The sequence below is a fragment of the Lissotriton vulgaris genome, chromosome 3_1, assembly GCF_964263255.1.
Source record: "Lissotriton vulgaris chromosome 3_1, aLisVul1.2, whole genome shotgun sequence".
In the NCBI taxonomy this organism is placed as follows: domain Eukaryota; kingdom Metazoa; phylum Chordata; class Amphibia; order Caudata; family Salamandridae; genus Lissotriton; species Lissotriton vulgaris.
Genome location: NC_141689.1, coordinates 10,320,214 through 10,333,046, shown reverse-complemented (window position 1 = coordinate 10,333,046; position 12,833 = coordinate 10,320,214). Strand labels below are relative to the sequence as shown.

The 12,833-nt window shown below is 43.5% G+C and overlaps 1 protein-coding gene across 1 annotated transcript in view; it reads right to left on the bottom strand.

The window, feature by feature from the left end:
- LOC147725818 (uncharacterized) overlaps positions 1–12,833 on the bottom strand; it is a 257,980-nt gene that overhangs the window by 19,776 nt on the left and 225,371 nt on the right. The window contains exon 8 of the mRNA XM_086959995.1: positions 6,379–6,539. Coding sequence (XP_086816121.1) covers positions 6,408–6,539 — 132 coding nt within the window. The 3' untranslated portion in view covers positions 6,379–6,407. The remainder of the gene's footprint in view (positions 1–6,378; positions 6,540–12,833) is intronic.

Sequence of the window (12,833 nt, the reverse complement as noted above, 5' to 3'; positions counted from 1 at the left end):
GGGGCTCACAAAGGTAACCCATTAAGGTATGTACCTAAAGTACATGCTATCAATTTAGACAGAGAACAGCTGGGCTGTGGGTCTGATTAGCAGGGCCACAGCCAGACTAAAGTCGAAAAAACTGAGAATCACAGCAAAAAGTGGGGGTGACCTTAGGAAGCAGACCCTACCCTCCTACAACAGCGACCCGCCTTACCATGTGGATCTACTCTTCATCTTTCAAGAGGCCTTGGATGTGGGGATATTCTGTTTCTTGATGTTCACAACTTCAGAACCTCATGGGGAATTAGGTAGCCTTTCAGCAGAGCCAACACTCCTGCCTGGAGGTCTGATCTAGTAATTCGAAATGCGGTCCCCACTCATGAGAAGAATAGCTTATTTTCCATCAGCTCCTATGCATACCTAGACTCATGGTCTCCTGCGAGTGCTGTCTCCTGATTCCAAATGGTAAATGATTTGCTTTTGTTGACTAATTTCTAAACTGATCAACTACGAGACCCTCCTAACATATCCTAATGCTTCATCGTCCACATGTGCTATATAAGAATATTAATTAAGCAGTTTTATAAATAATTAAATGAAATAGTTGAAGGGGGGTGACTCACTTCTGATGTCCATGTATATTAACAGAGATTTCAATCAGAATATGACACAGCGAGCAATAGTTGAAAAGTGGTGACTCAAACCCTACTATGTATTATAATTATTATTATCATTATTATTATTAATAATAATATTATTAATATTATTGTCTTTATCGTTTTAAATAACAAAAGCTTAGCTGTGTGTGCATGTGAAGCTGTCTGTAGTTCACACATAAAAAACGCCGATGGAAAAGAACAAAGTGGATGGGAATACTCAATACTTTACATTCCACTGGGATGAATGAGACTCTGGAGTTTACATGTTTACCGCAAAAGAAAATGCAGAATGCATAGTTTACACAATCAGTAGTGAACCACGGTAAAAGTGGGTAAGTGTTAGCCATATAGAGAAGTTGGTTGAATTACACGACTGCTTTTAAAGTAGTTGGGTAATCGCCATTTTCGGAAGATGGCAGCTGCATACCGGATGAATTGTTTCATGAATCTCTGCGTCTCAATGAATAAATGTATTAACTTATCACACTCTGAGAATTCGTGGAAAATAGAATTATTAAAGTTCTGGAAATTTGCAAACAAGGATAGGTTTTACTAAGATGACATTATGAAAAGGAAATGTATTCAGGATTAACATATCATTTGATTGCATATTTGATAAAATTACATAAAGAAAATGGCATAAGAAAGATGATGAAATTATTTTAACAAGTGGTGTCCGATGGCAAGTTTTCTCTAATGCATGTTGTATTTGCTATTGACATCGCTATGAAATTGCTGAGTATCATCCTTGTAGAGTAAAGTGTTTGTCCAACATGAAATCAGGGTTTCTTCCAACAAGCCTTTATACAGCACCCATGCCAGTGTCTATACATCATCTGTTCAGAAAAGGGGGTGGTGATGAACAGAGTGTCTGAATTAAGCAGACCACTCTTACCCAGTCCAAAGATCAGGGCTAGATCCATCACCGTTATTTATCTCACTGCACCATCCCAGCTCAGAACCTGGCTATATGCAAATCAGTCTGTCCCTGGCCCAGTGCATCATGGGAACAGGGTAGACTAAACTACCAAGCCAATTCTTCACCAGAAAGGAGACAAGCTACCGGGGACCGGTTTCTGGCATTTCAGCCTTCTTCGGCCCGGCTTGCTTGAATCCTGATGGTGCAGTGAGAAAGGGACTATTGTCTGAGTATACCCTGCCACACCTATAGTGGCCAAAAACGATTCAGAAAAGGGGGTGGTGATGAACAGAGTGTCTGAATTAAGCAGACCACTCTTACCCAGTCCAAAGATAAGGGCTAGATCCATCACCGTTATTTATCTCACTGCACCATCCCAGCTCAGAACCTGGCTATATGCAAATCAGTCTGTCCCTGGCCCAGTGCATCATGGGAACAGGGCAGACTAAACTACCAAGCCAATTCTTCACCAGAAAGGAGACAAGCTACCGGGGACCGGTTTCTGGCATTTCAGCCTTCTTCGGCCCGGCTTGCTTGAATCCTGATGGTGCAGTGAGAAAGGGACTCATGTCTGAGTATACCCTGCCACACCTATAGTGGCCAAAAACGATTCAGAAAAGGGGGTGGTGATGAACAGAGTGTCTGAATTAAGCAGACCACTCTTACCCAGTCCAAAGATCAGGGCTAGATCCATCACCGTTATTTATCTCACTGCACCATCCCAGCTCAGAACCTGGCTATATGCAAATCAGTCTGTCCCTGGCCCAGTGCATCATGGGAACAGGGCAGACTAAACTACCAAGCCAATTCTTCACCAGAAAGGAGACAAGCTACAGGGGACCGGTTTCTGGCATTTCAGCCTTCTTCGGCCCGGCTTGCTTGAATCCTGACGGTGCAGTGAGAAAGGGACTCATGTCTGAGTATACCATGCCACACCTATAGTGGCCAAAAACGATTCAGAAAAGGGGGTGGTGATGAACAGAGTGTCTGAATTAAGCAGACCACTCTTACCCAGTCCAAAGATCAGGGCTAGATCCATCACCTTTATTTATCTCACTGCACCATCCCAGCTCAGAACCTGGCTATATGCAAATCAGTCTGTCCCTGGCCCAGTGCATCATGGGAACAGGGCAGACTAAACTACCAAGTCAATTCTTCACCAGAAAGGAGACAAGCTACCAGGGACTGGTTTCTGGCATTTCAGCCTTCTTCGGCCCGGCTTGCTTGAATCCTGATGGTACAGTGAGAAAGGGACTCATGTCTGAGTATACCCTGCCACACCTATAGTGGCCATAAACGATTCAGAAAAGGGGGTGGTGATGAACAGAGTGTCTGAATTAAGCAGACCACTCTTACCCAGTCCAAAGATCAGGGCTAGATCCATCACCGTTATTTATCTCACTGCACCATCCTAGCTCAGAACCTGGCTATATGCAAATCAGTCTGTCCCTGGCCCAGTGCATCATGGGATCAGGGCAGACTAAACTACCAAGCCAATTCTTCACCAGAAAGGAGACAAGCTACTGGGGACCGGTTTCTGGCATTTCAGCCTTCTTCGGCCCGGCTTGCTTGAATCCTGATGGTGCAGTGAGAAAGGGACCCCCTTTTCTGAATCATTTTGTCCACCATAAGCATGGAAGGGTATACTCAGATGTGAGTCCCTTGCTCATTGCACCATCAGGATTCAAGCAAGCCGGGCCGACGACGGCTGAAATGCCAGAAACCGGTCCCCGGAAGCTTGTTTCCTTCCCAGTATAAGAATTGGCTTAGTAGTTTGGTTTGCCCTGTTCCAATCATGCACTGGGACAGGAACAGACTAATTTGCATGTAGCCAGGTTCTGAGCTGGGATGGTGCAGTGAGCTAAAAAACGGTGATGGATCAAGCCCTGATCTTTGGACTGGGTAAGAGTGGTCTGCTTAATTCAGACACTCTGTTCATCACCACCCCCTTTTCTGAATCATTTTGTCCACCATAAGCGTGGAAGGGTATACTCAGATGTGAGTCCCTTGCTCATTGCACCATCAGGATTCAAGCAAGCCGGGCCGACGACGGCTGAAATGCCAGGAACTGGTCCCCGGAAGCTTGTTTCCTTCCCAGTATAAGAATTGGCTTGGTAGTTTGGTTTGCCCTGTTCCAATCATGCACTGGGACAGGAACAGACTAATTTGCATGTAGCCAGGTACTGAGCTGGGATGGTGCAGTGAGCTAAAAAACGGTGATGGATCAAGCCCTGATCTTTGGACTGGGTAAGAGTGGTTTGCTTAATTCAGACACTCTGTTCATCACTACCCCCTTTTCTGAATCATTTTGTCCACCATAAGCGTGGAAGGGTATACTCAGATGTGAGTCCCTTGCTCATTGCACCATCAGGATTCAAGCAAGCCGGGCCGACGACGGCTGAAATGCCAGAAACCGGTCCCCGGAAGCTTGTTTCCTTCCCAGTATAAGAATTGGCTTGGTAGTTTGGTTTGCCCTGTTCCAATCATGCACTGGGACAGGAACAGACTAATTTGCATGTAGCCACGTTCTGAGCTGGGATGGTGCAGTGAGCTAAAAAACGGTGATGGATCAAGCCCTGATCTTTGGACTGGGTAAGAGTGGTCTGCTTAATTCAGACACTCTGTTCATCACCACCCCCTTTTCTGAAACATTTTGTCCACCATAAGCGTGGAAGGGTATACTCAGATGTGAGTCCCTTGCTCATTGCACCATCAGGATTCAAGCAAGCCGGGCCGACGACGGCTGAAATGCCAGAAACCGGTCCCCGGAAGCTTGTTTACTTCCCAGTATAAGAATTGGCTTGGTAGTTTGGTTTGCCCTGTTCCAATCATGCACTGGGACAGGAACAGACTAATTTGCATGTAGCCAGGGTCTGAGCTGGGATGGTGCAGTGAGCTAAAAAACGGTGATGGATCAAGCCCTGATCTTTGGACTGGGTAAGAGTGGTCTGCTTAATTCAGACACTCTGTTCATCACCACCCCCTTTTCTGAATCATTTTGTCCACCATAAGCGTGGAAGGGTATACTCAGATGTGAGTCCCTTGCTCATTGCACCATCAGGATTCAAGCAAGCTGGCCGACGACGGCTGAAATGCCAGAAACCGGTCCACGGAAGCTTGTTTCCTTCCCAGTATAAGAATTGGCTTGGTAGTTTGGTTTGCCCTGTTCCAATCATGCACTGGGACAGGAACAGACTAATTTGCATGTATCCAGGTTCTGAGCTGGGATGGTGCAGTGAGCTAAAAAACGGTGATGGATCAAGCCCTGATCTTTGGACTGGGTAAGAGTGGTCTGCTTAATTCAGACACTCTGTTCATCACCACCCCCTTTTCTGAATCATTCTGTCCACCATAAGCGTGGAAGGGTATACTCAGATGTGAGTCCCTTGCTCATTGCACCATCAGGATTCAAGCAAGCCGGGCCGACGAAGGCTGAAATGCCAGAAACCGGTCCCCGGAAGCTTGTTTCCTTCCGAGTATAAGAATTGGCTTGGTAGTTTGGTTTGCCCTGTTCCAATCATGCACTGGGACAGGAACAGACTCATTTGCATGTAGCCAGGGTCTGAGCTGGGATGGTGCAGTGAGCTAAAAAACGGTGATGGATCAAGCCCTGATCTTTGGACTGGGTAAGAGTGGTCTGCTTAATTCAGACACTCTGTTCATCACCACCCCCTTTTCTGAATCATTTTGTCCACCATAAGCGTGGAAGGGTATACTCAGATGTGAGTCCCTTGCTCATTGCACCATCAGGATTCAAGCAAGCCGGCCGACGACGGCTGAAATGCCAGAAACCGGTCCACGGAAGCTTGTTTCCTTCCCAGTATAAGAATTGGCTTGGTAGTTTGGTTTGCCCTGTTCCAATCATGCACTGGGACAGGAACAGACTAATTTGCATGTAGCCAGGTTCTGAGCTGGGATGGTGCAGTGAGCTAAAAAACAGTGATGGATCAAGCCCTGATCTTTGGACTGGGTAAGAGTGGTCTGCTTATTTCAGACACTCTGTTCATCACCACCCCCTTTTCTGAATCATTCTGTCCACCATAAGCGTGGAAGGGTATACTCAGATGTGAGCCCCTTGCTCATTGCACCATCAGGATTCAAGCAAGCCGGGCCGACGAAGGCTGAAATGCCAGAAACCGGTCCCCGGAAGCTTGTTTCCTTCCGAGTATAAGAATTGGCTTGGTAGTTTGGTCTGCCCTGTTCCCATGATGCACTGGGACAGGAACAGACTAATTTGCATGTAGCCAGGTTCTGAGCTGGGATGGTGCAGTGAGCTAAAAAACGGTGATGGATCAAGCCCTGATCTTTGGACTGGGTAAGAGTGGTCTGCTTAATTCAGACACTCTGTTCATCACCACCCCCTTTTCTGAATCACTATACATCATCTGTGCCAGTCTGTGTCTCCCATGCCACTGTATATACGTCATCTGTGCCTCTGCATGTATCACCCATACCGCCCCCTGAGCACGACTAATGCAACCTGGGTGAAGGTTCTTGCTTGTGAATGGAACAGTTTTGGCTGAAAGTGTGCCAGCCTGAGGATTTCAGAGCACAGTGAACCACTAAAATCGGTCTTAAATTAGTGCATTTAAAGACAAAGGCATATTTATTTATGAGCTCAGTTTCAAAGGTTCTGTGATCAAAAAACCTGTAATAAAAGTGGTTGGTTGATCACTGGCCAGAAAACAATCACCTCCCTGGAAGTCTGTAGGGCAAAACTGTAACAAAGGTGGGTGAGTGTCAATGCTGCCACATGATGTTCTTTTTGCTTCATCACAGTTGTGTCAGGCAGAAGCGTTCTAGTTTTATATCACCCACCTGAAGTCCATGTCTGTTCTGTGTGTAGACTATTTTGTAGCTGGGGTTGGTACTGGGGTCCCTGCTGCCTGGAGTGTGTACTTTCCTGGTGTGGTGTAGACCTTCTCAAAGTCCAGCTGCCTCTTCACAAGAGTCTCATATGTGTCCTGGTGCTCAGAGACCTGTCAGGAGTTGGAACAAAACATACACAAGAGTCAAACGGTGCCTAATCGGTGACACCAACAAAAATACTCAAAGTAATCACTCCACTGATAGGGGCAGGGTGCAGAAGTGAGTACACGACTCTGTTGCTCATCAGCTGTCACAGAGTTAAAGACCTAGGACCTAATTTAGATCTGGACAGACAGGTTACTCCATCACAATCTGTGACAAATATCCCGTCCAACGGAATATAAATCGCATAGGACATAATGTGATTTACATTACGGCAGACTTGATATACATCACAGTTGGGATGGAGTAACCCATCTGCCGAGATCTAAATCAGGTCCCTAGAACCTCATTTAGAGTTTGGAAGGACTCGAAAATCCTCTTATATCTGGAGGACAATTTAAGTACTCATTTCAATCCATCACTTGAATTTTCAATACAATGTGGAGTAATTCAGCCGTATTTAGAGGATTGATGTCAGCAATGTCAGAAAGGTAAATTAAAAAAATTAAATTTTTAAAAAAGTGGATGCAAGTCACTCATTAGCACCAAGCAAATGCAAGGCACTCACAAAAAAAGAAATCATAAAAACATTATTAGCGAGGTGGGGGAACAATGGAACATGGAGAAGAAGGGGAGTGAAGAGAGAGCATGTGGGGAAACAGAGAGAGAAAGGAAAAAAACATTCAGCCCCTATGAAGTGCAGAATATAGCATGAAAAAGAGTGAGTTCCCGCAAGTCTTCAGTGGAAAAAAAGCAATTCATCCAACACTGGGAGCCCAAATCATTCCTGGGCGACAAGAATAGAAGAAGTGGGAGGAAAGCTATTGAAACACAGCTTTGACCTGAGATAGACAAGAAAATCATCCTATCAAAGCCCACTCAGTTGTATAATGGAAACAATAGATCTGCCAAGGGACAGCTGAAGCTGTCTGTAGCCAGATCTAAAAAGGAGACAAGCCCCTACAGGGATAAGGCCCGGATTCTGAGAAAGAAACCAGAGGAGGCTGAGACATTTTATGTGTTACTCCCTCCACACTCGAACATTGCCTCACAAACCTTTGACCACCCCTCTCCTGCTTTTGCTGCAGAGCATAGGTTTATAACTTCAGCCCACATGTGATGATACAATTCATTGTCCTCACTCCTGGTCTCCTGCACCCCCTCTCCCTCTCACTGTCCTCACTCCTGGTATCACACCACTCTCTCCCTCCCCTGGTCTCTGGAACACCCTCTCCCTCTCCTGGTATCACACATGCCCTCTCCCTCTCCTGGTATCACACACACCCTCTCCCTCCCCTGGTCTCTGGCACACCCTCTCCCTCTCCTGGTATCACACACGCCCTCTCCCTCTCCTGGTATCACACACGCCCTCTCCCTCTCCTGGTATCACACACGCCCTCTCCCTCTTCTGGTATCACACACGCCCTCTCCCTCTCCTGGTATCACACACACCCTCTCCCTCTCCTGGTATCACACACACCCTCTCCCTCTCCCTGTCTCCCACACACTCTCTCCCTCTCCTGGTATCACACACGCCCTCTCCCTCTCCTGGTATCACACACACCCTCTCCCTCCCCTAGTATCACACACACCCTCTCCCTCTCCTGGTATCACACACACCCTCTCCCTCTCCCTGTCTCCCACACACTCTCTCCCTCTCCTGGTATCATACACGCCCTCTCCCTCTCCTGGTAGTACACACGCCCTCTCCCTCTCCTGGTATCACACACGCCCTCTCCCTCTCCCTCTCCTGGTATCACACATCCCCTCTCGTTATCCTGGTCTCCAGCACACTCTATCCCTCTCCTCTTATCACACACACCCTCTCCCTCCCCTGGTATCACACACACCCTCTCCCTCTCCTGGTATCACACACACCCTCTCCCTCCCCTGGTATCACACACACCCTCTCCCTCTCCTGGTATCACACACACCCTCTCCCTCCCCTGGTATCACACACGCCCTCTCCCTCTCCTGGTATCACACACACCCTCTCCCTCTCCTGGTATCACACACACCCTCTCCCTCTCCTGGTATCACACACACCCTCTCCCTCTGCCTCTCCTGGTATCACACACACCCTCACCCTCTCCTGGTATCACACACACCCTCTCAGAATATCGACATCCAGAATATCGGTGATCAGAATATTGACCTTAAGGTAAGAAATATTGTTTTTGTTAATATCTAACTCAGTAATGTTGGTTGCAAAAATATTGTTGTTACTAATATCGATGTTTATATTACTGTTATGTATTTTAGTATGTATTTTGTATTTATGTGTTATATATTTATTGTTATGTATTGTATTTTATTTTAAATATATATATTACATTTTTAGAAGTTAGTAATTGTTTTTTAAAGAACAATTTGCATTTTAGCACCGTAGCAGGTTGTGGGTTTATAGGGGAGTAAGGTGGGAAGTAATTTAATTATAGTAAATAAAATAATAATTTATAGGAATTATTAATTATTTTTTAATTACATTTTGCGTTTTAGTTCCGTAGCAGATTGTGGGTTTATAGGGCAATAGGGTGGGAAGTAATTTAATTAAATTAAAGTAATTAAAAAAATTTATTTATTGGAATTGATAATGTATTGTTAATTAATGATTCATTGGTAATTCATTTTATTATTTGATAAATTGATCATTATATTGATTGTGTTAATTTATTTTAGGAGCGGGTTGTGGGTTTATAGGGGAATAGGGTGGGAAGTAATTTAATTATAATATATTCATTTTCATTTATGAGTATTGATAATTAATTTATTGTTAAGTTATCATTAAATGATAATACATTTTTATTAATTGATAATTATATTAATTGAGCTCATTTATTTTAGAAGCGGGTTGTGGGTTTATAGGGGAATAGGGGGGAAGTAATTTAATTGTATTAAAGTAATTAATAATGTTTATTTATTGGTATTCATAATAAATGTATTGTTAATTATTAATTGGTTATTTAATTTAAATATTTATGTATTTGATAAGCATGCTAATTTTAACCATCTACTACCCAACACTTTCCCTACTGTTGCACTCTCTGGTGTGGGAATAGTAATTTTTACCCCTTTGCTATGTAACACTTTCCCTACTGTTGCGCTCTCTGGAGTGGGAATATTAATTTTTACCCCTAAGCTATACAACACTTTCCCTATTGTTATACTCAGTGGAGTGGGAATAGTAATTTTTGCCCCTACACTATCCAGCGCTTTCCCTACTGTTGCACTGTCTGGAATGGGATAGTAATTTTTACCCCTCCGCTATCCAATATTTTCTCTGCTGTTTTAGTTAATGTAGTATATAATTTATTTTAAAAAGATTAAAAATATTGTAATTTTTTAATTTGTTATATATATTTTTTTATCTTTGTATTTATATTATTGGTGTATGTGTACATATATGTATTGAGGGATAAAAATCCGATTTCTCTTATGTTAGTAGTATTAGATACATGCGTATATATTGTTAGCATGATGTATCCATATGTAATCTTCTCGTAGAGATGCAAAATGTCTAACCTGCACTGGTTTAGCTAAGTAGTGTGGGTATATGCTGTTCGTGTTTTAAGTAGGCCAAAGCCATACAGACGCCATCTTTGCTTTTCTCTGTCAGGCCCAAGCAGTGATCATGTGTTACCTTCCAATGGATATGAAGTCCCATTCTAGCTGAGTTATTGAGAGCAGCTGAATGCACGCTATTCTTCTCCTGTCTTGGGAACCCAAGGTCGCATCTGGTTTCAAGTGCGATAAGCGCATTCCTGGAGGCACCGTGCCTGCACTCCCAGGCACCAGGACGAAAGGGAGTCACCCCTCCTGACCTACCCCCTTAATAACTGAGCCTAGCTTCGAACTAATCATGTGTGACATATATGGTCTTTCCCCTGGGCCCAGGAGCCAAGGGGTGTTTTTCCATTTACGGTGACTTCATGTGCTATGCAGAAAGTATAATGAATATAAGCCAGCACTGTTCTCCGCGCACCTTGAAGGGTGAGGTTCAGGAAGAGCAGAAAGGGAGGTTCTAAGTTCTCTGTCCTTGCTCTGCTATTTTGGAACTCTTTACCTCTCTCAATGAGATCGATACCATCTTATCTGGAGTTTCGCAGCACTCTGAAAACTATTTTGTTCTCACAGGCTTTTACTATCTAAACCGCTTTGCCATCTGACTCAGGATTCCTCCCCCACAGGGCCACGAAACCGCTAGGTAAACGAGCGCTTAACAAATACCCTTAAATTCAAATTCAAATTGAGGATGGGAGAGGCTCCTCTATAGAGTATTTTGTCTAATAAACGATTGACCTTTCTTCGCTGCCAACTGACTGGTTATTTGGTAATTGGTATTTGGGCTATTGGTAAGTATAGCTCCTTATGTTATGATTTATGGTACGTCAGTATTTATAATTTTGTTATGTTTTTTAACAATGTATAAGTTATTAAAATAATTATTTATAAATATTATTCAGTAAGTATATATATTATATTTTACACATATATATGTTTCATTTATGTTTACATTATATATTAGTTATAATTTTAAACATTGTAACATTATTTTAACTGTGTTTCTTTTAATTATATGTAGTATTTACTTTATTTGACATTATTTTTTAAACATTAAAAAAACAATATTTCTATCGTAGATATTTTTGACATTATTTTTTCCGATATTTTTGTGCTTCGCGTGATGTAGATAGGACTTCGATATTTTTTACTTCGATATTTTTGTGTCGATATTTTTGTGGCTCGATATTCTTTCTGTCGATATTATATCAGTGATTCATTGTGACTTATCACAGGTAGCCAGGAAGAGTTTTGTAGGTTTCTTTATTGGTTTCATGTAAATATAAACATCTGTCTTAATTGCAGTTTCCTGCCCTTACTTCAGCCCTGCCAAGAGCAGCCTCCCTGCTGCTCAGCCCATCTCCAACTGTCACCACTCATCCACACAGCCACCCGGGCATTCCGTGCATCACAGTCACACCCCCATTCCACGCATCACAGTCACACCAACATTCCATGCATCACAGTCATATCAACATCCCACGCATCACAGTCACACCAACATCCCACGCATCACAGTCACACCGCATTTCCGTGTATCACAGTCACACCAACATTCCACGCATCACAGTCACACCAACATTCCATTCATCACAGATATTTTCACTAATATGGCACTCACACATTCCAGATTATTTATCATGGGGGATTTTACCCCATGGTGCAACAGGAGTCTGGATTCAAAGTATAATAGTCTTATCAACTCCTGTAAGAACCTGAATTTGACACAACAAGTCACTGAATCTACACATAAGGGAGGGCACATATTGGACCTAATCTTTGCAGAAGAACAAGCTGTTGGAGGGGTAGATACCCTACTGGTGGACTGGTCTGACCACCACCAGGTAAAATTCAGGGTACATAACCCAAAACGAAATAACCCCAGCATCACTGGCTCGAAGAAATGCCAAGTTAGGGACTGGAAGGGACTGTTGCAAAAAGCAAAGCTTTGCCCGGTATTTTTTATGAAGGAAATGCTTGATGGAAATAGGCAGGTAGAGGAAAACTATGAGACATTTTGCAAACATATAAATACTAGGCTAGACCTGGTAGGGGCAGATCTTCCGCGCCTTGGTACAAAGAAACACTCAGAATTCTAAAGATGAGTTGGAAGTCAGCAGAGAGAAAATGGAGAAAGGGATACTCAGAGGAGGATAAAACCACCTGGAAAGAGGCAGTAGCTCACTATAAGAGAGAAATTGGCAGAATAACAGCAGAGTACTTTGCAGACCTGATTTTAAGGTCCTCAAACAGTGCCAGGAGCATCTTTAAAATAGTGGGGGATATTGCCAATCCGGAGTGCTCAAAAAATAAAATCAACCTTCACAGGATCTTTGTAACAACCTTGCAACCTTTTTCGAGGAAAAGATTGTGAGAAGTTGGCCTGGCATATGATGTCCACTATTCTAGTGGGCACCTTGCACCAGTCCAAACGGCCCTTATTGATGGTAGGTTAAAGACAACCTTAATAGAAAGCTATCCTAGTGGTAGCTGTGGAGAGCAGGCTTCAGGCTAAGTCTTGTAGGAATGTAAAGCTGCTTGTGTTACCAGTCTATAATCTTGTTAATGACCATATGAAAGGAGAACCACGCCAGGTACATATTTAAAATACATGTATTTATTCTTAACACAGCCCTCTAGTCTCTTTATGAGGCTAGAGGCAAAAGTACTTAAGGAAAACTTAATACCACACAGTAAATTAGCACAATATACGTTGAGCCCTAGGGGCGTACCAAACCATA